Below are 26,100 nucleotides of genomic sequence, written 5' to 3' on the forward strand. Positions count from 1 at the left end.
TCCCTCCCTATTATTCATTTACTTTTTGTCCTCATTTTTCTACTCATCTGTCCATACACTGGTTAAAGGGAGTGGGAGCTGCAAGGTTTTCACAATTACACAGGCACAGTGTAAGCTATATAGTTATGCAGTCATCTTCAAGAATCAAGTCTACCGGGTTGCAGTTCAACAGTTTCAGGTATTTCCTTCTAGCTACTCCAATACACTAAAACTTAAAGAGGGATTAATGCATAAGAATAACCTCCAGAATGACCTCCCTACTCTATTTGAGATCTCTCAGCCACTCAAATTTTATTTTGTTTCCGCTCTATTTTCCCCTTTTGGTCTAAGAAGGCTTTCTCAATCCCACCATGCCAGGGTCAAACTCATTCCTATGAGTCATGTCCCATGTTTTATGGGTCATACTCTTTTAATAAACATTAAACTTCTCCTGGGCCTCTCCCAAAGGGAGATTTGTTATAACCCAAACCTAAATGGTATCATATGCTTTCAAATCACAAATTAGGACTATTTTGATTTTATGGTTTGTCTTAAAAAATGTATGTCAGTATATTTTCATTTAAAGGGGCATAAATAATACTGGGCAAGGAAAGGGACTAGGCCAAGTGTGCCCAAGTCAGAATTCTGATGAAAGAGAATTTGATAAGCCAAAGTCTTTGACAGATCTTAAAAAAAAATTATTTCGTTTCTATGAGGAAATTGCAATATCGATCCAGTAATGCCATTTATTAGGAATTGTTAGTCCATATCTGTTTAATAGATGGTTTCACATGGTGGTATTATGCCTAAAAAGTGTTGATGGAGAGAGCAACATAATCATTACAACTCAGGTGTGCTGAGGCCACCTTTTAAGATGCAGCTACATGGGAAAAAAACAGATGTCAGACATCCCCTTCTCTTTCTCTGAGGAAACAGAAGACCGAGTGTTTCAGGCCACTTCCAGCATCCAGCAGCATTTAAAAAGGCCCTTCTTTTGTGAAATATGGCAGGGTATGAGTGTGAACTGGAAAGCGCCTGCCTTCCCTTGAAGAACTGCTCTCTTGTGGGGCCTGTTGTTTCTTCTTAGAAATTGTAATCCATCGCCATCTGGCGGTCCCTTAGGTTTTCGTGTTAGGAATAGCAAGAATCGAGCATCTCAATTTGCACAAGGAGATTTGCTCAAATACAAATCACTCTGTCCTCCTTGATTAATTTCTTTAATATTAGAATATTTCATCTTCTGAATATCAAGGAGGGAAGGGACCATTCGATGATTATCTGAGGAATTCAGCTATCCTCTTTAGGGGAAATGGTTGTAATTTCCGGAGTCCTTTCTAACGTTCTGGCAGGAACTCTGTCTCCCTGCCACACTTTTAACCCTTTCCTGTCCCCCTGGAGTGAGTGGTCTGATGGGGTAGAGATGTCGATTTAGCTATGGTCCTCCAAAGAAAGTCTAGAATGATTTGGGGGAACTATTTTTAAAGTGCACAAACACCCAGAAAGAACCTTGGCTCCCACTTAAAAAAAAAAAAAAAAAAAAAAAAAGTAAGGTTAAATAACGCTTCCCCCAGCCCTCATCTCGAGACACAGACGTTTAAATAGTGAGCACTGCCATTTTTTTTTTCTTTTTTGGTCATAAATTAGACTTAAAATAGACCTAAAAGCGCCAGTTGAAACGAACCAACCCTGTAGCTCTAAATTACCTTTTCTGGAGGCTACAAATACTAAATGCGTTTTTTTAAAAAAACCCACAAGTTTGACGTTTCTTACCTACTCACCTTGAGGTGAACCGTATTTTACGCCTAAAAATCTTTCCCGAGCCTTACGCCTAAAAATCTTTCCCGAGCCCGTTTTAGCTCCCCTTCCACGCCTTACGCTGCTCCTACCCTCTTCGACCCCTTTTTTTCTTTGTAAGAAATGTTCGGCCCCAAATCCGGTTGAAATATCTTTAAACCTCTCGGGGACAGGGCATTGTGAGCAAAAGGTCGTGTTCACAATTCCCAGTAATCGTTGACCTAAAAGGAAGGTTGTCTTCGGCGGACAGGATCTAGCAGCCGGGGCCGCAGGTTCACAAATCCCCAACCCCGGGGAGAAACATCGGAGGGGTTGCATACCGCACCCCCACCCACCCTTGCCTCTGGGCGTTCTGTTTCCTTTTCTTCAAAGCGCCAGACCCTAGATCAAATGCAAGCCAAACAGCTGGGCGGACATCACTCTCTTCCGGCCCGCCCCTTACCACCGGACCTGGAGAGGATATCTTTTTTCCCTGGAGAGGATATCTTTTTTCCACCCCCAATTTTCCCAAACACCCCCCCTCCCGCCCCTGGGGTAATAAAAGATAAGAAGAAGAGCCGAAAACAGAAACAAAAATACAGATTTCAAATGTTCTGAAGAGCCACAGATTTCAAATGTTCTGAAGAGCCGAAAGACAACCGCAGCCGCCCACAGCCCAAATTCTTACCAGGGGACGAGAGAAGAGGGAGAGAAACCCCAACCCCCAAACCTGCAAAACAAACAACAGTTACAGTCTTAAGGGAAACAGGTCCGGGCGAGCCGGGTGGGGGTGGGGGTGGGGGGTGGCAAAGAACAAGTGGTACAAACGGATGAAAAGGGAAACCGTGTGGGCCTAAACGGCGGGGCGCTGTCCTTGGTGCTGAAGGAGCCGGCCCTTGCTTCAGAACTCGAGAAACTGGGACTGGGTGATTCCAGGACTTCGGCTTCTTACCAGCCCCGCTGAATCCACTAGTCCGAGTTGGAATGGAAGGCAATTGGAAATTAAATTAAAGCCATGAGGTTTCCTTTTCTGTCACTGTCCTTGTAAAATCCAAGAGTGTCGTGATAATATAAGATCTAGGGATAATGTAAATTCCTTGAGAACAATGTCTAGCATATAGTAGGTGATTAATAAATGTGCGTTTAATTAATTACTAAATTTAATTAAACATTTTTAAAGTAAGGAAAAGCTGGAGTCTTCTTTCCTCCCCCTCCCCACCATAAAAAAGAAAGGGAAGATTGTCCCCCAGCCGGGTGGACTCAGCTTTAATTTGCGATAGCGAATCTTGTAGAGGAGATTTCCTTTTTCCAACAAGATTATTTTCTTGGTTAAACGTTGAGGGTAAACATTTTGGACGCTTGGGTCAGAAAAGGAAGTGGCTGGAAATTTCTCAGTCTGGTGCTACAGGTGAAGTAAACGAATCTTCCTTTCCAGAGAATCTCGCTCCCTGATTGGTCCGACCATCTCTTTTAGGGAAAGCACGAGGTGGGGGCGTGGGTGGAATTCCGAGCTTCACCTGGTCGTAAACCGCGCATTTAAAGCGTCGCGGAGAAGCTGCCGGGTTGCGCGGTTTGAATGGACATTTCCTTAGCTGAGCGGGCACGCCCACCCTGCACAGCCCAGAGCTCTGGCTTCCCGGGCTGCGGTTACCGAGCGCACGCAGTTCAGGACACGTTTGCCATTAAAGTGTGCCCGCGCTTTTATTGTGATGGAGAGAGGGCGACAGTATTTTCCTGAATATCAAGGACAAGGCGGTTATTTCAACTCTCACAAAGAGATCCCTCTTACTGACCGGACTGTATCCTCCCAGGACGTTATCTCAGCTCTCCCTTATGGAATTTTCGACAATTTGTAAGATTTTCGGCGTTTCCACTGTGCCTTCTGCACTGCATCAAGAAAAAAGGATCACTGTGAAAACGAGTAAAGGAATCACTGAGTACAAGGTGTCACCTAAACACACACAAATACACTTTGTTTTGCCTAAAGAAAGGGGAAGTGAGGAAGAGGAAAAGGGAAAATATAAACTAGCGAAGAGGGTGGTTGATGGATGGTGTGAAGAGGCTGGTGAGTGACAGCCGGACCAGCCGCTCCAGGTGTTGGCTCCGGCGCGGGAGGAAAAGACAGCGAGCTCAGGGCCTCTCGGTCTACGGGCGCCTAGCGCCCTCTGGTGGGAATTTTCCGGAGAACGCCTTTTCGCGACGAGAGACCTTTGCGAAAGCGGCGTTTCATTAAATACGTTTAAATATTGCAAAAGGAGAATCCTCGAAGGGCGTGAACTGAAGGGGTAGTGAGGGGAATGAGCCAGGACACGGAGGCCCAGACCGACCTTTGGCAGATCCCCGGGGCAAACTCTGTGCTCTCATTCCCCTTGTGTCTAGAGTGGCGCTCGTGCGTGTTATTAACCTTCAGACATGATCAATCAGCAGGACTTCCTGCCCGACCATTAAGGGGCCCTTTCCTCTGCCAGTGACGCCCGGTAGCTGTGCGCAGATGAAGGTACTTTGGAGAGGCCCCAGGTTGGATGAGGAAACCGGAGTGAGAAGGAGATGGAGATTGCTCCATGGTCTGAGTTGCCCCGCTCATCTCTGCCTCCTTTGCTTTTACAACAATCGTGGCTCAACAGAGAGCCAGCGAGGACAAGACCCAGCGTGCGTTTTCGTTCATGAAACTGTCGCGGAGTCGCACATATGGGGGAAAGGGATCAAGGCAAAGTCACTGCTCTTGTCTCCTCCAAGATATGGGCGGGGGAGCGGGAAAGGGAGGGGAGGGGAGGCGAGGGGAGGGAAACGCGCCCAGAGAGGCAGAAGTCTTCGTAGGAATTATCTTTTCCCTTCGCACACCCGAAACCCTGCCTATTTCAAAATTAGAGCGTGTTGAGCACATTCTGGATTACTCATAGGGTCTTCTTTTTCCGACGCAAAACCGTGATCTGGATTTATAATCGCCCTATAAATCTCCAGGGGCGGTCAGGCACCTGCAAAGGAGCCCCGCCACTCCGCCGACCAGCGGCCCCCGCAAGCAGCGGCCTCGTGATTCCCCCGCGGAACCCGTCTCCGCCTCCCCCATTCCACCCCCGCCTCCCCTGAAGCTGAGCAGCCACCTTTCCGAATCTCTCTCCTCTCCTCCTGGCGCTCGCGTGCCGGACGGAGCTAGCAAGAGAGAGGTGGCAGCTGGAGGCGACGCTGGGCGATTACGCCTGTGACAGAGCCAAGCCGAGCCGAGCGGATTGCTGGGCACTGCTGAGGAGCGGCGGGAGCGCTCAGCTCGTGGCTAACGATCTGAAGTGGGTAAGCGTACGGCCACTTGGACTTCCCAGCCTCTTCCATTTAGCTATGTCCCCTTCGTCCGCAGCTTTTCGGCCAGTCCCCCACCCCCGGCCCTCCATAGGTGCGCAGCGCAGGAACCCTCGCTCTCGGCATTCTCCCTTTCTTCCCTGCGGGAGTCATGCCCTGGGGATGCTCAGAGGCTGACCCTCGCGCTGAAATGGGACCAGAGCAATTTTCCCCTAGGTTGCTCGGCTGACAGCGCCCATCTCGCCAAAGGATGCCTGGGCAGCAGCTGCCGAAGGCTCGAGTCGGAGCAGTAACCTGTTACTTCCCCAGCAGCGGTGGTCTGCCGGTCTTCAGCGTTACTATGAGCTGCGTGCGTGTGCGTGTGCGTGTACGTGTGCGCGCGCGAGGCTGGCAGTGGGACCCGGGGCGGGTGGAGGCGGCGGCCCGCAGGCGCTTCTCTGCGGGGTCTTAGGTCTACCCAGATTCGCCCTTACTGTCTCTGTCCCAGGGCCTTCGGAGGACATAGCGCTAGCACCGCGCGCGGATTAGGGGCGCCGCGCAACGATTCCTGGCCGCGGCTTTCCGCGCGCTGGGCGCAAATTCGTTTCCCCAGTTCACTCCCCTTTCTTGCTTCCTCTAGCCTCTCCGGGTTTGTACTGTGAGAAATTTGGGGTCCTTAGCAGAACTGTGTGGAAGGGGAAACACCGAAACAGGGACGGAGCCTCGCCCTAGGCTTTGAGATGGCTCAAAGCCGGGTGGGACTACAGGAAGAAGAGCGAGGTTCCGACTCACTGCTTTCTGGCTGTCTGGGGTACAGGGTGACTGGCGCTTCCCCGACCAAGTTCGAGGGACAACATAAGGAATCGACCTTTTTTCTCTCACCTTGTCTCACCAAAGTCTCTGGTCCCTGGAGCAGTTAGCATTCTTCTTTCCAGCGAATTAGCCAGACACAACAACTGGAACCAGACACCGACTCAGACGTGCCCTCCCCGTACGCCCTCCCCCTGCTTGCCCTCTCGCGCGCCCGCTGCTGAGAGCCCAATGGGGCTTGTCGCGGCTCGGCTGGAAAAACGCGCACTGAGCCTCCCTTGCTTTCCTAGCCCAGTTCCCCGGGTCCCACTTAGGGCTTGAGCCCCGCTTGTCAAAGGGCTGCATTCCGGGTCTCCCCTCTGCACAGGCAGGCTGGAGAGTCGCGCCAGGCTACGTTGCCCGCGTCCGAGTCCCTGAGCTCTTCTGCACGTCTCCCCCACCCCCGTCGCACCCCAGCCCAGCGGGTTCGCTGCCCTTCCTCTTCCTCTCCCTCCTGCTCGCGGACTCCAAGGAGAGCGTCCGCGCCCCCGCCAACTCAGCCGCTTTTCGCGCGCCGGGCCCCCGAAGCTTTCCCAACACAGCACTAGCTTCTCATTGCAGCCTGATCCTGCAGCCGACTCACGGAGGACCCTGGACAGCAGAGGCCCCGGGACGATCGAGGTGATGGCGTCTTCAACCCCTTCCTCGTCCGCCGCTGCCTCGAACGCGGGAGCTGATCCCAATACCACCAACCTGCGCCCCACAAGTAGGTCCCGCCCCAGTTTCCTGTCAAATGGACTGCGGGGAAGACAGGGGCGCTGAGCCATGGGGAGCTTTCGCTGGCGGAAAGGAAAGGGGGGCGCAGAAATGATGAAGGGAGCCGGGAAATAAATGCGGCCCCGGCCAGAGGTCATTCGGTTCGGGGTGGGGGGGGGACCGCTGGGCGCATCTCAGGGCTCTGAAGAGCCGAAGCCACGCAGGGTCTGAGCGGCAGAGATCGTTGAGGGCGCCGCGGCCGGGAAGGGACGCGCGGTCTGAGCGTTGTTTTTGTTGTGTTGTGTGTGGTTTTGTTGTGTTGTGGAACAACCCGGGTCACGGCAGTGGGAAATGTGAGGGGCGGGGAGCCTCAGCGGGAATAGAGTTTTCTGTCTTTGGTTTTCGATGAGCCGAAATCTGACCCCTCCTCCTTTACCCTGCGCTGCTCTGGAAGACTGTAATCAGCGGAAATTTCGACGTTAATTGCAGCTTTTAGAAAACTCAGGGTCCCTAATTGCTCCAAATTTGCGTCGAGCTATTGACGAGTGAGAGAGAAGCCAGGGGCGGGAAAGGTGCATAAAATGGTTTGAGGCTAATCCTCGACATTTCAGACAATTAATTACATCTCTGAGACAAAAAAAAAAAAGAAAGAAAAAAGGAGCGGGCAGCATAGAGTGGAGTGTGGAGAGGTAGGTTTGGGGAGGGGGCAGGAAGGTTTGCCAGGGCGGGCGGAGTCTCCTATCTCTCGGGCAGGAGACCTGTCAGCATGTGACACATCCGGAAAGGGGGAAAAGAAAGAGGAACCAAATAAAAGGGAAAAGGATTTATGCGTCCCCATCCCTATCTCGGCGCGCTTCTTAACCGGGTTTCCAGAATCTGCTTTTAATTCGGTTTGATTTTCTACCTCTGTAGAGGCATATAGACAAGGGAATTGTTTTTCTTTCTCCATATTGGAATGAAATGTCTTTACCCTCCCCCTCCCTCAATCTCTCAGCTCCAGAGAATGATGACCCCAGAATTTCTATATACGAGGGGCTGAGGGACGACATTTGTGGTTAGAAGGAGGGCTTATTGTTGCGCTTTTATGGGACTTTCCATAAGCTTGAGAAAACGTGAATAGTCCCCATCAACGAAGGAGAGTGTTATCGGCTAAGCCCCCTCTGCAGCCCCTTGGCGCTGCCACTGGTTCCCCAGCAGGAGGCCTTCTCTTAAAAGTCCTCAGGCCGCATTCCAGTTCTCTTTGCAAGCTCCCTTTCCCCGGGCGGGCTACAATTACCCGCACAACAGAGAGGGGCTCGGGAACGCCGCCAGCCCTTAGTGGTACGCGACCCGGGCACCGGAGGCTAAATTGGTCGGAGCAGGCCGGGAGGAACGCGAGACTTACGTGCCTTTTGTTTGTCTGCTGTGGCCTCCTTTTCCCGTGCTCGCCACATTCCCGCCCCTTTTTTGCTGCTCGGCGAGGCTTGGAGGCCGTTGTGTTCACCCACCCTTGAGTCCGCCCCTTCCACCCAGCATTCCAACTTCCCCGCGGCAGCCCGCCGCCCGGCGCTTATGCCCAGCTTGGGGTCGGAAACCCATCCGAGGTGCTGACTCTAGTGCGCACATGGCCTGGCACAACACAGAGCCCTTGAGCCGGAGAGGAGTGCTGAGGGCCGGGTCCAGAAAGAGCAGGCAGCACCTGTCCCAGGGACTACTGCCACCCGCCCCCTAACAAGCCATCGGGGCGTTAGCGCCCTAGGTTGCTGGCTAATGCCACGCTCTCCACCCATTCTCTCCCTCCCTTGCACACACACCCTCTCCCGCCCAGCCACCTTGTTCAGCCCGCATAACCTTACTCGGCCTTTTGCTCCAGAGACCTCTGGCTGGGGGGTGAAGTCACCTACTCTGTCTTCCCGACGCACCCTGCAGTAAAGGGGCTCGCTCTCCCGCTCCTTGTCCCCATCTGCCTTTCCCTCTCTTTCACTGTAACCCCTAATTCTGAAAGACAGTGCAAGGTGTCTGAACTCTGAGTGACCTTGGAAAACCCACAAAACCTTTCTGAGCCTCAGTGTTTTTATTTGTAAATGGGTTTTAAATTAACACTCCTCCTGCCTATTTCGTAGGTTTGTTACCTATGGGATGAGAGGAAATCCTGATACCTAAGATTAGAGGAAATGGTGTTTAAAGTGAAAGCACTTTATCAGGTGGAAATAGATCTTTATCCACCAGGTGTTGTTACTAGGGTTTTGCTTTCTCACCCATCTCCTGTCTGTCGCAAGAACTCCATCTGTGACATGCTGTCTCACGGACACCGGGCTGTTTCCGCTCCCCTCTGGGGCTCTGTTGTGCCTCGGGTTTAATGAATGTCACTCTCCTTATCGCAGCCAACACTCGCGCCGGGCTGGAGAATCGGGTCTGGGTGGGAATAGGGGATTGGGGGATGGGAGTGGTTGTAGGTGCTGCAGTTTGAGGGGTTGGAAGGGGTTTTCGCGCTCGGCCTCGACAGACGCTCCGCAGGCCCGGGGCAGTTTTCTTCTCTCTTTGCTGGAAGTTAAACCCCAGGTCAGGCAGACCCTGACAGGTTTGAGAATGGCCTAGTTAAAGAAGGAAAATCGTCTTCGTCTGCTCCAGATCAGAGATGTCCGAGGGAAGGGTTAATGAGGGGCAGGTTGGGGGCGGGGACGGGAGGCACACTATTGTCTTCTGGACTCCCTGGTCCGACTGAAGGGCAGCCATGCGAGCCCGATCATCTAGTCAAATACTATTTTTCACCCAATTAATTCCTGAACTCTTTCGCGACCCCATTTCATGCCAGTTTATTTTAAGCTGCCACTCGGCTGGAGACCCGCCAAGAAATTATGAGACGTTTCGGTCCCAGATGCCTCTGTGTTCCCTTTCCGGGCTGCTGTGGTGCCCTGCGGGGCCGAGACCAAGCAACCGAGCCTAGACGGTGGGTGTTGGACGGACCCGGTGCGGCCCTTTCCGCGTGAGGTCCGCCCAGCCCTACCCCAAATCCGCGGCTTCCCGCCCCGGGGTCGCTCGAGGACCAGCCTGGGCGCTGGGTACGCTGCATCTCAGAGACACCGTTTTGTACCTAAAGGTGGGAGGAGGAAGAGGGTGTGAATGGGGCTCGGAGGGTACGAGTTCGCCCGTCTGCCCACAGATCTGGTTTCCTGCTCCTTTCAGAAGGAGCTTTTAATATGGAACACTAGAGAAGACACCGCTCTCCCCCCGCCCCCAACCCCCTAGAAAACTTTTGTCTTGGACCTTGTTCCCCATGGTCCGAGCATCACTGACCGCACCTTTCTCGCTCTCTGTCGTCCTAGCGTATGACACTTGGTGTGGCGTGGCCCATGGATGCACCAGAAAACTGGGGCTCAAGATATGTGGTAAGTAAAAGGTCTCTGAGGGGCGCTGCGCGCGGGCCTTGTAGGCATGGAAGAGTGGGACGGCTCTTGGGTCTGGTTTTCCAGTGTACTACACGGGACCGGACCCTCCCGCGTCCTCCCCTTCCTAGGGAGCCGAGACTACCTGCGATGTCTTTGGGGTCCTCCGGGCGCCGGGTCTGGGCGGGAGAGCGCGAACACAGCGCCTCCGCGCGGCAGTCCCGGCCTCCCTGCCCAGCGCCTGGGCCTCTCGGACCGCGAGTTCCAAAGGCCTGATAGAAAACGTGACCTGGTGTGGCTTAACTGCAGAGCGGGCCAAAGGCTCGGTATCTGCCTAAGCCGGTGGCTGACACCTTGTCCCCTTCTCCCTTCCATCGCCACCCCAGCCCCACTCCCCCATTCTGGGAGCATCGAAAGTGATCTCCGTGACTTGAGGTTTTTGACCCGAGATGTTATCATGGATAAAGCTTTTGTTTGGGGGTGCTTCAAAACAAGGAAAAGAATTGCCTGCTGCCCTCGATGGCCTACCGGGGGGCTTGCCGGTGGCGAAGGCAGGAGGGTTTTCCGGGGGTGACCTTAAGGACACGGAGGGAAGATAAAAGGGGCTGGCGGGCGTGGGGCCGTGCGTCTGGCACGATTTGCCAGGGAGGAAGGAAAATGTGAATTGGAGAGGAGAAAAAACTGCTCCCCGGAGACATGAGGGTCTGAAATGAAAATGCCCAGGGGGATGTTTTGTTTTTTTTTTTTTTTTAAAGGAAAAGGGAGATTTGTTCGAAGGGAAACAGCTGAGCGGCTCCAGCTGAACAATGAGCACTTGCTTTCTTTGGTACATTTTCACCGTCTAAAATTGTCTAGCCTTATCGGGCCAGAAAATACGGATATCCCCGGGCAGGGGGTGGAGAGGCGGGGGAAGATTAACGAGGGGCTTATTAAAGAGCCATCCGTGAGCTGCTGCGCGCGGGAGATAACCGCGGAGCTGGCCCGGAGCACGCATCGAAGGGCTCGCACCACCGAGCAGAGCGGCCGCGAGCGGGTCGGCGAATGGGTGCTCTATGGGCTTGTTCCTCCCAGCTTCCCGGGGCCCCGAAGGCGGCGGCAGTTTGGATTTGGATCAAAGGGGTTATTTAGCAGCCTCCGGAATCCACCACCCCACCCCCACCCGTTTTGCCTCGCCGAGCTCTCCCTGCGTTTCTGGCTCTGTCCCCTCGAACCTGGGAAGCAGCATTTACCGTGAGAAAAAGCCCACTCCTAGCTGTTTTTCCAAGGAAAGCCCAGCCTTGCCTCTGGACGGCCCCGGGGTTTGGCCCTCGCCCCAGCCCTGGAGGCCCGGGGGCCGAGGCTGGGGCCGCGTTCCGGAGCTGGGGCAGCTGGCGGCCGCCGATCTTTGTTCTATAAATAGCCCTCTCCCCCCAGCCGCCATTCCCAGCTTAATGGCCCGTTTCGCGCCACGGCCGCGGCGCTCAGCTTCTGCAGCCGTCATTGTCATGCAGCCGGGCAAGCAGAACTGAGTGAGCCAAGCCCCGGGCGTCCGCCGAGTCCGAGGACGGGGTGGGAGGAGGTTCAGGGTGAGGGCTGCACGTCCGCCGGCGTCTAGAGCTGTGAAGGGTGCAGTCCCCCGCTCGTCGGTGGGGGCGGGGGTGGTGGTGGTGGTGCTGACGGTCCTCATCCAACCCCATGCCCACCTCCTGGCTTGGGGGACTGGGGCCATAACCCCGGCTTCCCTCTCGGGGTCCACAGGAAGAAAAAGTATGAGCGCCCCTTGTGGGGACACACACGACATGCCCTGAAGGGACAAGGGGGTAGGAAAGAGTTGAGCTTCTCTGGATCCAGGAATAAGAGTTCCGAAGGTGGCATTAATTTTCCATCCCTCGCTGCCATTCATAAGGGAGAGCTCTTGAGCACTTGGAGGCTACCATCCTTGGAGAGTTTTTTCTCTGTTCCTTTTTCTCCTACCTCCTCTTAGTACACTGACATGTCAGGAAACTTGCAACCCATGTGGCAGGAGGAGAGAGCAAGGTAGGTGTGTTGAGGGGAAATTGCCTTCTGTTTAAAATACACTGTCTCTAGGACCACAGATTAGGAAGCTTCACCTTGGGTTCCAGTCTGGAAAATAAAACAAAAAACAAAACAACTTCAGGAGGATTTATTTTCCATACTTTGAGCTAACTCTTACTTTCTATTTTAACCTAGTGGAGGCAGAAAGTCCTTGCTTTTGACTCTGGATCCACAGCCTTCTCCCTCTGTAAACTCCCCTTCTCACAAACCTTCATGGACCTGGAGGGTGTCCTCATGACCCACCACCATCCTCCTTGGTTTGATCTTTCACCTTGTAGCAGAGGGACTGGTGGTCCTCTTCCCACTTCCAAACCCATTGCCATGTGCTTAGCTCCTTCCCCCAAGGCCAGGCAGTGAGACTGCAAGGAAGGCCCTGGGTCCCATTAGTGGTGCTCTTGGCTCTGGGAGAATAATCAGCTAAAAAAAACCCAAGGTCTTGCCAAAAGCTGAAGGGGGGGTGGCTACAGGCATGGTGGCATGACCTAAATATAGAGAGACTTAGGGAGCCCTACGTTCTGGCCCTGGGCTCTACTAACTTCCCAGTGTGTCCTTGGGCCTCCATCACTTATCTATGCAGAGGTCCCAAACTAGCTACAAATTATAGCCCTTGAGCTGTTTTAGTTGGCCCACACCATGTGTGCTTTGTTCTAATTTGTATTAGTTGCCAACCTTTAAAAATAGAGACTTCAAATATTCTGTATTTCTGACTTCTCTTAGGAAAAAAAAAAAGCAGTGGAGGGGGAGGGGGGATGATCTGGCAGGGCGCTGTTAGCCCGTAATAATCAGAAAAAGAGCCCCTTCCATTAGGCAGATGAAGCTCTGTGCTAGGGCACAAAACTTGGTGGGCAGAACATGGGCTGGGTTTCAGTCCCCACTTGTCTCCTTGGCCCTAAGCCTAATGCCACGCACAACTTGCAGCCCTCCGTGGAAACAGCTGGGTGTAGTCAAGGACTGGCTGCTTCCTCTAGTAATGCACGTGCTCTGTAGATACTCCCCCTCCCCCACTTATCGCACCCTCTAGGGTTTGCATTTGAGGGCAAGGGGGGGGAGGAATGGCAGCAGCACCCCCACACGCCAAAAGCGCCGTCTTGGCAGGGTTGGCCTCCTGTGGTCTCCTGGAGGCCAGCCTGAGTGCCACAAACTGACCAAAGACAACTGCAGCTTCTGCTTTGCTCCACCTTCCTCTTTGCCTCTAAGAGTGTTGAACTCTGTTACCAGTGACCTACAGGCCTAAACTAGGTAGAGCACCCAAGGTCACCTGCCACCTCTTATCCTCGGAGAATTATCCATTTCCTTCTAGGGCCTCTCAAAGTCAAGAAAGCCCTGGGTCACTTACCTCTTTAGAGGCCCCCGATATTTTAGAAAACAAATACCTTCCAAAAATGGAGTGAAAGCAATGACAATATACATTAAATGTTTACATTAGCAAATTAATAGTCTTTTTAACAAATTATAATGCAATGTAATTGTGCCACTCATTATAATTTTAGAAGAATGTAGTTTAGAATTTGTAGAAGATGTTGATTCATAGTGCACTGCAGTACGTGTGGTCCAGCATTGGTTTAAAGTTGGGTGATAATTGGCCTCTCAATCCTATCAGGGCATCTCTGGGAGTGCCTGTGTCAAAACCCCTTTAGAGTTAATATCCAAAGCCTGAGGGGTCCTAATCTCTGCAGCTGCCAGTAGGAATGGAGTTTCTAAAGCTCAAGGTGCAGAGACTTAAGGCTTCCCCAAGGGAGTGAGTCAGAAGCCCAAGAAGAGGTCAGAGAACCAGAGAAAGGGGGTTCAACTGGGAGGAACTCATCTCTATTAGTTTGGTCTTTCCAGCCTGGCAAATTCCACAGCTCCCTGTTCTGGGGCCGGGAAACTAGTCTTAGAATCCAGGAGCCAGGTGTTCCTACATTCTTCTGGATGCTTCTCCATCCACTGGCAAATGAGTGCCAGCTCACTATTTGGATTCTGGGGATTTGAAGGAGGAGAAGAGGTGAGGAAAAGAATATGACTCCCATCTTTATATCCAAGTGTGGAGCTCTATTATAATTGATTTCCTCCCTTCTGGTGTATTTAAGGTCTTTAGGGATGTTTTAAAAGGTGCTGGAAACAATGAAGGGCCTGGTGCTTCTGCCTCCCTTTTCCTCCCTCCAAAAATAGACACTGGCTCCTGTATGTGGGAGGATTCTAATCAACAAAACCATCCCTGCATCCCTCCTTCCTCTACACATCACTACTGAATTGCAGTCCTGGGGAAACAAAGCTGAATTCTCGAGATTAACTTGTCTTTCCTTTGCACCTCTTGGGACTTTCTTCCAAGCCTGTCTTGTGACGTGTGGTTTCCAGAGGATCTTGGTATCTACAAAGGCAGCTTTGGGGTCATCAAGAAGCTTAGAACTTTCTTCCTCTTTTAAGTGTTGCATTTACGTATGTTAAGACTGAGGCTGAATTGGAAGAGGAGATGCTGAGGGAAGGAGTGGGTTTGCAGGCCAAGAGCCTCAGAGGGAATGGGGTAGAAAGGGAAGGAGAGTGTGCTCCAAATTGGCAGGTCCTCCAGCCCTTCTGCTCACCCCAGGTGGGAGATTTCCACAACTTTGAATCCCACCTGGGCTCAGAGTTCAGCAATCTGGGTTCTTCAGTCATTTTTTATTGTTATTACATTAGCTACCAGCAAGGTCACATACATGTGTCTTGTGTGTCAGACCACAAACTCCTGGAGGGTAGGTGATCTCTCTTATCTTTATCTGTCCCCATCCTAAAGGCTTAGCAGAGTATTTTCTCACAATAGGTGCTCAATGAATATTTATAGAATTAAATGTCACCACACATAAGATTTTAAGCCTTCTTGTCTCTTTTCCAAATAGAGAGGGTGGTACAGGGAAGGTTGTACTTCAGGTTCAGGTCAGAAAAATTCCACATGTTCAATGTGGTGAGCATTACTTGGTGCCAGAGGAAAGCATCTTCCCTACACCCTGCTGCTGGGGTTGGCCCCTACACTGGTCTTGCCCTCCTCCTGGTTGCCCAGCCCATAAACCCCAGAACTGGCAGCACATCCTCTCTGATCACATCCCTTCCCTTGAAACCTCATCCCGGGGCTGGTTACTGGAGTGGAAGCTGTCCAATTGACTTAATTCTGAATTCACTGTCACGTTCTGAGAGGAGCATGGGCTTCACTTACTGTTTTCCTCTCTTGCATGACTGGGTCTGTACCACTGATGACACTTGGTGCTACCCCCTCCCTGCCTGAAGGCGAGAAGTGCCAGAGCAATTATATATAAATGCAACATGCGGCTTCTCCAAAGAAGGGAGAAGCCCACTTGGAGAGACAACCTGGGCCCAGCAGCTGACCCCCAGAGGCTGAGTAGTTCAGTGCGCTCCGTCTGATCCAGCTTCTTGTGCCATAGGCTTCTTGCAAAGGACCAACAGCCTGGAGGAGAAGAGCCGACTAGTGAGTGCTTTCAAGGAGAGGCAGTCCTCCAAGAACCTGCTTTCTTGTGAAAACAGTGACCGGGATACCCGCTTCCGGCGCACAGAGACCGACTTCTCCAACCTGTTTGCGCGAGGTAGTCCTTCCCCAACCCCAGCCATCTGCTGGCCAGTAGGCTCCTTATTTGAGTTTCTTGGCTTTTTCTGAAATTTTACCTCCTTTGCCAGAAAATGTCATTACTCTCACTGAACCCTCATGAAACTACTTTCCCAGTGTGGGGATATAATATACTCCTTTCTTCCGAACTACTCGAATCTCTATCATTTTGGAAGCTGAAGGAGGGCAGTCAATAAAATAGTCAACTTACTAGAACATCCTCTTTAAAGACAGGACAGGGATGAATATGGATTCATAGAATCTCAGGATCCAAAGGAATCTTACGTGTAAGAAAATTCAGTGCTTCCCTTAATAATATCTATCCTCCAGAGAAAAAGAAAAAAAGGAAAAAGAAAATCATCCCGAGGAAGTGGGTGGCTGGGCCTCATAGTCAGGGACTGTCCTGAAATTCGTTTGCCCTTTGGGGTTCTGTCACTAATTACTCCTGCCCTCACCACCCTGGCCTCAGGATGTGCTTTACCCCTCTCTCCACACACCTCAAAGGCAGACCCTCCATCACTCCTTCCTTCATCTTCCCACAGGGTCACACAGGCCAGAACAGGACATTAAACAAGACCTCACTAACAACCTTGGGCACAGCATGTACAGCCAGATAACCTGGCTCGTGAGCTATGGCTGGCAACCTCAACTGAGGCCCCGATAGCTTTCCTCCCGGGCTGACCCTCCATTGTGACTCTGCCTAACAGAGGCTGTAATCCCTTCAACATCAGGTCTCCCTCGGTCACCTCCAGACATCTCAAAGTCTAGTCCCAAAAAGATGAGGCCAAGAAAGAGGTAGGAGTCTCCTCTCCCATCTTCTAAGCCCACCTTCCAATTCTAGTTTCCTGTCTGAGGATACCACGAAGGGCCACCCACTTCAGGGGAGACCCCATCCCCTATCCACAGAGGACTTATCTGCCATCAGCATCATCATAACACAAAATCAGAAGCCCAATATCTGAACCAGAGGCACAGGGACACTTGGTAGCAGGGCAGCAAGACAGAAGTCCCTTCCATCCCACCCCTGACAGATGTCCATTCAGCCTCCAAGCAGACATCTGCAGTGGCGAGGAGCTCACAGCCTCTTAAAACACTTCATTGCATTTATGAGCAGCCTAACTACCGAAAAGCCTGTGAACCCCCAGAAAGTATATATAAAATATTTGTGTATGTGCCTTTGTGCACTTTTCTGGGGGATATGGTACATCAGATTCTCAGTGACTATGTATATCATGAAATGAAATTAGGCCTATGTAGGTATCATGGTTGATATTAAGGATTTCTGGTGCAAGGAAATGCAGATTTGAGTCAGGTGATAACCACTTGTTGGCTTTACCCCCTCAGATCTGCTTCCGGCTAAGAATGGAGAGGAGCAAACCGTGCAGTTCCTACTGGAGGTGGTGGACATACTCCTCAACTATGTCCGCAAGACATTTGATCGCTCCACCAAGGTGCTGGACTTTCATCACCCCCACCAGTTGCTGGAAGGCATGGAGGGCTTCAACTTGGAGCTCTCCGACCACCCCGAGTCCCTGGAGCAGATCCTGGTGGATTGCAGAGACACCCTGAAGTATGGCGTCCGCACAGGTAAGGGTGAAAGCCAGGTGCACGTGCAGTGGCAACTTTGCCTTCTGCCCCACCTTTGCAGATTATAAGGATACCAAACTCATGCAGAGAGAGAAACACAAGGCCTTGTGAGAGAGGGCAGCAGAGTGCTCAGGGACCACAAGAATGACCTCAGGCAGAGCCTGTTGGTGGAAGGCTCCTGACCCTGGGAGAAGCTCATTGTCATTTATTATTATTGATTAAGAAGATACAGATACATGGTGCTGGGTCACGTTTTGTAGAGAGTGTTGTCCATTTTTGTTTTAGGCTATTCACAACCTAAAGAGAATAGAATGAACCATTCCCTACTTCTTTTCTTTTCTCTATTTTCCATGCTTACTTCATTCTGATAAATCCTACCCTTGCCTCTCTCTGACACGAGGAGAAGTGAGCTCACTTCCCTCCTCTTTTATTGGGTAGGTCAAAAGTCACACCCACCCCTTCTCATTGTACCCCAACCTCTGGAATTTAGACACCCTGGGTCACCACATCCTATTTCCAACTGAGGATCCCCTAAGGACACCCTCTTGCCTCCTTTTCATGTTACTGGAGCCCTGCCAGAGCTTCTACTTTCCAATCACCTCAAGTACAAGGACTTTTGGACCTCTGTCTGGGCTGTTTCTAAGCCCAGGAGTGAAACAGTGTTTACTGGTCTCTGCAGTTCTCTCTCCACTACAGCCTGGCTTTCCAGGGTTCTTGAGCAGATCTGTGGGAATTGGCAGTCCACAGCATGGTTGCCAGCACAGCAGGAGCCAAGAGACCATGATTGGCAGCCCCTCTTTCTTTTCTTTCTCTTTCCCTCCCCTCTATTTTCTCTTTCACTTTTCTTAGTTGAAGATAGATCTAAGGCCAAGATTGGGGAGAATAGTGGTGATGGAGCTGAGTAAGGCTATTGGACAGCAAAAAAACAATGAAATAATGAGGCTGGTCAAAGAGACATTTTTTTTTAATTCAGTTTTATTGAAATATATTCACATACCATACAATCATCCATGGTACACGATCAGCTGTTCAAAGTACGATCATATAGTTATGCATCATCACCACAATCTATTTCTGAACATTTTCCTTACATCAGAAAGAATCAGAATAAGAATAAAAAATAAAAGTAAAAAATGAACACCCAAACCATTTTTTTTTTTTTTTCAAAGAGGCATTTTTAAAGAAGGAAACCCAAATAGCTTTTGAGCCCTGGCAGCACCATTGGAATAAATGTAGCTTCATCAGATGCCTGCCTGGATGGGCAAGGCTCAATTAAATGTACAAAGTCTGGGTTATTTGATTTTTAAAGAAAAACACTCTCGATAATTTAGTTACATCTCAGCTTGGTCTGATGGCTTCCTTTTTGCTGATGAAGTAGTGCTATTTGGCTGGATAAAAGGAATCAGAATTCCTCATGTATGTTTTAGCTTAGATTGCTTTGTTCTAGAATGTTGTTGTCTCTCAAAGAAAAATACATGAATTTGTTATAAGAGTATCTCATATTGTCTACAAAACGGAAGCATCATATGGTCAAAGTATGCACTCTCATTAGTTCAGTATATGAATTCACTTAGTATTTAGCCTGCAGCCAGCCAACCCTGTTCTTCGGACCAGCTTCTGAGAGCAGATATTTGCATTTATAGAGTTCATAATTTTCTAAGCAGTGTGAAACCTTCCTGCTGCATCTCAGGGTGTTGACCCTCACGGAAGGTACTGTTACTGCCACATAAAAACACAGCTCCTGGTAGCTGGTCTATAATTCAGATGTATAACATGGGAGCAATGGGATAAGTACTGCAGGTAGCTAAACAACAGTGGAAGACTTTTTTAAAGAGGATACTAATTCTCAGCCAAAATAATGAATTGGGTTTTAACAGTGAAAAATACTGATCTAGCTATACTCTGTGAAGGCATGTTGCAGGCTTCTGGAATTTTCCCTCCAAATTACCAAAAGACTCCTTTGAAAAAAGGAACCAGCATATCTAGATTCTCCATGAACCAAGAGAACTGCTAATCGACCCTCTATCACAGCAGCTAGTTCAGCCATCAGTAGACATACTTCCTTAGTTTTTCTTTTTTTAAACTTTTTAATTATGGAAAATTTCAAACTTGTACAAAAGTATAGTAGTATAGTGAACACTATATGCCCAACACCTAGCATCGACTATTACCAACTCTTGCCAATTTTGTCTCATCTGTACTGCCAACCACTTCCCCCACGTTCATATTATTTGGAACCAAATTCCAGACATATTCTTTTCATCCATAAGTCTTTATTCACAAGAACTCTTTTTTAAAAATAACAATACCATGATTACACCTGAAAAATTAAAATGAACAGTTTCTTTCTGTCATCAAATAGTGTTCAAATTTTCATAGATGTCAAATGTGTTTTGCTTTGTTTTCTTATAATTCATTTGAATCAGGATATCCAGATAAGTCCCTCACTCTGAAATTGGTTAGTATGTCTCTTTATAGATTTCTACTTCCATATCTTTTTTTTTCCCTTGGTAATTTAGTTGTCAAACAACTATTACTTTTTAAAATATCTCTTTCTATCTCCTCCTACCTGACTTTAGGCTATGCTGCTGCTTATTCCTCTGTCTACTATCAGTTATTTTCACTGAATATAGAGTGTTGAAATTGAAATTCAAACTAGGTCATTTTCTTACTTGGTAGAAATTCTGGTATAAGATTTGAGGACATAATGTTGTAACCATATGCTAAAAGTAAGGTTTCTGTGGAGTTTGTGTCCTTCATATTCTAGTAAACAAAGAGAAAGTGTTTCACCTTGATTTGTTTCTGTCTGTCTGTCTTTGTCCATGTTCTGTCTCTGCCATACTGTCTGGTCTTGATACATTATCAAATAGTGTAATTACATTTATTTATGATTCAGTTCTGTCTTAAAACTAAATGTTTGTTAAATGTTATCAAATGGCATATCATAGATTTATTTTAATGGATTTCAACACAATAATTAAGTGGTAGGAGATCTCATAGGTTCTACTGGCACTGAAAAAGAGTAAAATGGGCTAGGTTAAGATAGAGTAGTCAACATGAATATCTGGTATCTGGACCCATCCTTACACTAAGTTCACTGTTTATGCTTCCTTTATTTTTTCTAAAAATCATTGTATTTTTCGGACTCTAGAGATGCAGGAATTGGAGTATTCTGATTTAGGAAGTCATAATCCGGATGTTCTGAATAAGTCCCTGTCACATCCAGGGAAAAATAAACAGTCTCAGAGAGGGGAGTTAGACCTGGAACATTCCAATACCAGCTCTATGACAGTTATTTCAGAGGCAAAGGCAGTTTGCACTGAAAAGACAACAGTCAGCGTATCTTTCTCCCACCAGTTCTCTGTTGCACACCCCTAGATAATCTATCGCGTTGGCTCCTTTGTGACAGCTGAGCCAAGCCTGCTGATGTGGGGTTGAGTTTTCCAGTGAAAGCCAAGTTGGCCAACACTTGGCAGCAATTCGGAATTAGCTGAGAATAAAGCCTGTTAAAGCACACTCTGGGTTGCAAAGGGCTTTAGATTTATGTAATAATAAGAATTATTTCAACAGCAACTCCACAAATGAATGACGCTGTCTGCCCTGTCTCACCAGAGGAGATGCCAGGTCATCTCAGCAATCGAGTTAGTTTAGTGGCCACCTGACTACACATGGACGGAACACATCCATGTTTGATGTCATGCTTGACTGGAGTGATGGCATGCCCACGGACAGCATCAGCCTCAGAGCCACCACTTGCCCCAGCCCGTTAACCCTCACTGAGGCATCTTTGCCATCAGCAAAACCTTGATTTGGGGACTATCCTTGGGATGTTAAAGTAAAAACAGAAACAGTTATGGAGAAAATCATACACCACACCTTGTTTTGTAATTAAAAAATAAACATGACAGAGGAGTTCTTCTGGAAATTACTAAATAAGATATCTTTTTAATTGCAATTTTATTGAAATATATTCACATATCATACAATTATGCAAAGTATACAATTGTTCACACTTTTCAAAGGGAGTGTGAGCCTTAGGGTTTTCACAGTCACATGGTCACACCGTATAAGCTGTATAGTTATACACTCATCTTCAAGAATCAAGGATACTGGATTGCAGTTCAACAGTTTCAGTTATTTCCTTCTAGCTAGTCTAATAAACTAAAAACTAAAAAGAGATACCTATATAATGCATAAGAGTAACCTCCAGAATTACCTCTCGACTCCATTTGAAATCTCTCAGTCACTGAAATAAATGAAACTTTATTTTGCTTCATGTCTCTTCCCCCTTTTGGTCCAGAAGCCTTTCTCAATCCTACAATTCTGGGTCCAATTAAGATATTGGAAAGCCTAATTAGTTTTATGTTATTGGATTTTTTAAAAAATTTAAATGCATGATGGTTTAGAAACAGATAGGTTTGGGAGACATCATTAATGCTAAAGGTAGGGTAGGCTAACCTGCCCTTCGTTTCCAATATCCTTGTGCCCTCCTCATCAGACAGACAAGGATGGAGGCCCCATAAATGTGGCCCAGTTGGGCAGGCCTTTTGCTTTGAAGATAGCTTGAAAAATCAGGGTGTGCCTTGATGCTTTCATGTTACTCACTTCTCTAGGTCATCCTCGATTTTTCAACCAGCTCTCCACTGGATTGGATATCATTGGCTTAGCTGGCGAATGGCTGACATCAACTGCCAATACTAACATGTAAGTCCCACCTATTCTTTTCATATAAGCAATCATGATGTAAGGCTGTAGCTTGTTGCTTTAAAAGTCCACTTCCAATGATTATGTAATAATTTTATTAAAGTTGCCCTGATCATTTTTCTCTTAAAATCTTTTACAGTTCTGGTTAAATAGAAGATACTCAGTAAACCCTTTTTGAATTGAATAATGCGACTCAGTAAGTGCGTGGTAATGAGAAATGGTAACTCTAGCTTTCAAAATTTAGTGTGAAATTTCTCTTAATGTTGTATCTAAAGACATCATGTTTGAAGGTATGCTCTTGGTTCACTTTCCCCTTCAAGCACATTAGTCTTTATTGTTTAGGTCATATTTCCTCTATAATTAAAGCTGCCATAAAGCTACAAAACAATTTGACCAAATCAAGCCTCTGCTTAACTAAAAATTCTCAAACAAAATTCATTGTTTTTCTTAATTTGACATTTTTTCCCATACTTGTTTGTGTAGGCAAAGCCTTTATTTGTTTCTAAGTTCTTGTAAGTTTATATGAAACTGATGCTAAGATCCTAGAGTTGCAAATGCTACCTGGGAGTCTTATTATGATCACCCCCAGAGTTCCCTCTACATACACTTGACCTCTCTGAGGACAAGGACAGGTTATAAGTTGATGGAGGATCATCATAGTCGACCCTGCACTGTCTTTTCTTTCAATCCTATAACAACGTTTTACCATTATCCATACACCCAGCCACATTCTATTGAACTATCCAGGGAAACACAATACAACAGAAGCGACTGAAAATAATTTAAAAACAACTACATAGGAATTATATGGGTCTTGATAGTTGTAGAAATATTTTTTAAGTAACCACCCAGATTTTAAGTTCATGGTAAAGTAGATTCAGAAAAATGAACTTAGGTAAAAGGATTGTATTGCTTAAAATGAAAATTCAGTTTCATGTCAAGACAAAATTAAGTTACCAAAGTTCAAAATATTCTATATTTCTTAAACTACTACTAGCCACAAAACCTGAAGGGCATTTCAAAATTATGTATTGGTTTACATGTGTTCCCAAATTGCTTAATGCTGTGACTCTAACCACATTCAGAAAAGTTTCAATTAATTAACGATCCCTGCTTGGTTTGCTCATTTAAAACAACGATGGCAAATTTTAAAAAGCAAATGTGACAAGTGAAGCCTTTAGTGCTAAAAGGCATAAAAGATTAAGTTGATCGAAGAATGAAAAGAGCTTTCAGTCCCCCCTGCTTGCAAGTCGTGGTTAACTTCATGGAGTGTCCATGTTGGATCCCTGGGACTCCAGAGAGCTGGGAGGAATTCAGGTCAAAGACACAACTGCAAGTATGGTTTCCATGAACAAAAAGCTCCCCTTTGCAATCTTTACTGTATTAAGATTTGTGAGATTAAAATATATCAGCAAGCGCAAATACCATAATACACTAATTATAACTTGAAAAAAATATTAATGCTTAATCATAGCATCTAACATTAAGGAATAATTTTAATTAGAAAATAGTTTTTTTTTTTAAACCCAACTATTTGGAAAATAAGTGAGAAAAACAGAGTCAAAGGTATGTATCCATTAGGGCCCAAATACCCATATTAATCTAGGTGATGAATTCACCCAGCATCTTTAAGCATGTATTCTGTGGGCTACTCAGCCAGCTGCTGTTTCCTAATATGTAAAACCAGTCTCAAAGTTAATAAAAGGAGCTCACACCTTTGAACCCTTTAGGACTAGATACCTGCCTAAAAGTCTTTTCTTCAACCAGAAAGATCCCACAAATTCTTCCTGTTATATGTGATCATTAAATCAAAGTCTCTAACTCTTCTCTTACCTCAACTCTGCCATGAAATGCTAAAATATGTCCCAGCCATGTGAGGTCAAGGCCAATCTGAGTATGGCACATAGTAATTGCAGCTGTACTGAACAGCAGATATTTATAAAATATGATCCTGATTCCAGCAGATCAATAGAGAAGGTTATTTAATATAGTGAAATAGTTTCTGCCACTTCTAGAGACAAGGCATTATCTGAAGAAGTAATAATTTTATCTAGAAATTGTTCTAAGCCAGTTCTCTTGAAGATCATGAAATGCGGCCACACTGTCAGGAGCTTATAGGAATTTGCTACCTTGTGACAAGAATGGGAAAAGGATCTTTCTGTTCGGGGCAGGATTTAATTAATGATATACTCATCTGTTTTTGCCCGTTTTTTGTTTTTTGTTTTTTTATCTGCTCTATCATCGAGTTTGGGTGGCCCTGGTAATAGAGAATAATAGCTATATTCCTCAGTATAGTCTTTTAAAAAGAGCTATCCAATATCCTAATGCAAGTATAGGCAAAGTATAAGGTATCTGACTATTTGAATAGAAAGATTTATGTTCCTGCTTTTATATCTGTCTGTGCATACAGCTTTGAGATAGTCTTCTAAGCAAAGACTCAGTAAAGATCCAAAGAAAACTTCACAAGTGTGTACATGTCCATGGAGTGTGCAGTAATTTTCTTCCAAACAGGGCCTCCAAGCACAATTGTGCAGGTTGAGCAGCACCCAAGTGTAAGCAACAGTCTGCCCTCAAACACCTAACGACCATATGTAATCTGAGTGTCAACATCCACACAGCCCTTGTGTTATGAGGTTCTGATTTCAAGCATCTAGTGCTTTATTTTTATAGAAATTACACAAAAGAAATTTTCTGTAGGAGTTATCAGTCATGTTATACTTCTAGGCAGGTTGTTAGAGAGGAGTCTGAAGTAAGCAGTTCCCATTTGTCACAGAAAAGCAGCTGTAACATAAAGGACTTGGAATTCTGACTTTGAAACATACTAACTGTGAGACCTTAAATCACTCAATTTCTCTGAATCTCAATTTCTTCATCAGGAAAATAGACAATAATAATATCTGTACCATAAAGTGGTTCTGAAGACTAAAAAGGCACCTGTCTCAAGAGCGCAGTGTAACAAGGTGCGGTGCACACAGGTTACCTTTGCATTTGAGACCACCTTCCCTTGGCCTCTGGCTCTTTGGATCTTCTGTCTCATCACCTCTGGACAGCAGAGAGGACTCACTAAGTTCCTCTCAGGTGTTTTATCCTTAGGGTGAAGATGGGCTGCCTGCCGCATCTGTAAAGAGGGGAAGTCAAAAGAGGAGTGCCACAATAGCCAACATAACTTACTTCTTTCTCTCTTTAAAGAAGTTGGCAGTTTGGCAGTCACTAAGGATCCAGGTTCATTGTGCCTTTCTGATCCGTTTTGTAGAATGGGCTCTCATCCTCAAAGTCATCTTTGATCCAGAATGGCTCCTGGCGCTCTAGCCATCACTTCCCTCTTCCAAAATTCAAGAAGGAAAGAGGGAGGGGAAAGAGAGAGAAAGAGGATGGAAGGAAGGGGAAAAGGGGCACACACTCCTTTCTTCTAAGAAATCTTCTCAGGAGTCCCACACAACATTTCCCATAACATCTCTTTAGCTGGAACTTAGTCCCATGGTCATGCCTAGGAAGACTAGAAAATGTGTCTTTGATGCTAATGAGCTTCAGTGCTAAATAAAATTGGGTTTCATTTAAAGGAGGAAGACAAAAATTGATATTGGGTAGCAGCCAGCAGATTTTGCCACAAGAGAATTATAGTTCCTGGCAATCAATTTGCCTTAGTTCTGGATGAACCCCATTGGGAAGAGGAGAAAAAAGGGCTGACTCACTGCCCTACTCAACAAAGAAAGGCTCAGAAACCTCCTTTAGATTCACTCCATGAATATCACCATCCTATGTTTTAAATCTTTACTTCCAGTACCATGTTCTTATGCTTCAACTCAGAGCTATTTGGAAGTTTAGATTCTTGTTCTGCAATTCTGAAATATAATCTTCAACTCTGGCTTTGGCATCCAGCTAGCTTCTGCTGAATCCGTATTTAACCTCTTATCTCTTGACTTCCTCTGTTTTCATCTGTCATTTAGGGAAGGGGTTCTAACCTGGGGTCCAGGTTGCAAAAAGAGAACCTCCTATAATTGTATACAAAAATAACATGTAAATCCTAATTTTTTCTCCTGAGAAGAGGGACATAGCTTTCCTAGGGTTCCCAAAGGAGCCTGTGAATCCAGTAAAGCCAAGAACCACTGCTCGATAAGGCTTTGAGCACACGCAGACTCCTCAGTTGTAAGCATGGCCAAGGATGGCATGACAGGATCAGAAGAAGTGTCAGCAACAGGGAAAACCATGTTAGCCTATTTGTCAGGTTTGGCAGAGGATCACCAG

The 26,100-nt window shown here is 47.3% G+C and overlaps 1 protein-coding gene across 3 annotated transcripts in view; it reads left to right on the forward strand.

The window, feature by feature from the left end:
- Positions 1-4,621: 4,621 nt before the first annotated feature.
- GAD1 (glutamate decarboxylase 1) overlaps positions 4,622-26,100 on the forward strand; it is a 38,425-nt gene continuing 16,946 nt past the window's right edge. The window contains exons 1-6 of one of the 3 annotated variants that reach the window (XM_037849971.1): positions 4,622-5,040; positions 6,423-6,580; positions 9,876-9,938; positions 15,386-15,544; positions 16,909-17,151; positions 21,765-21,855. In XM_037849971.1, coding sequence (XP_037705899.1) covers positions 6,499-6,580; positions 9,876-9,938; positions 15,386-15,544; positions 16,909-17,151; positions 21,765-21,855 — 638 coding nt within the window. In that variant the 5' untranslated portion in view covers positions 4,622-5,040; positions 6,423-6,498. Of the gene's footprint in view, positions 5,041-6,295; positions 6,581-9,875; positions 9,939-15,385; positions 15,545-16,908; positions 17,152-21,764; positions 21,856-26,100 lie in introns of those variants that run through there. The other 2 variants (XM_037849970.1, XM_037849973.1) reach the window with 2 other exon arrangements.

This window comes from Choloepus didactylus, chromosome 9 (assembly GCF_015220235.1).
Source record: "Choloepus didactylus isolate mChoDid1 chromosome 9, mChoDid1.pri, whole genome shotgun sequence".
In the NCBI taxonomy this organism is placed as follows: domain Eukaryota; kingdom Metazoa; phylum Chordata; class Mammalia; order Pilosa; family Megalonychidae; genus Choloepus; species Choloepus didactylus.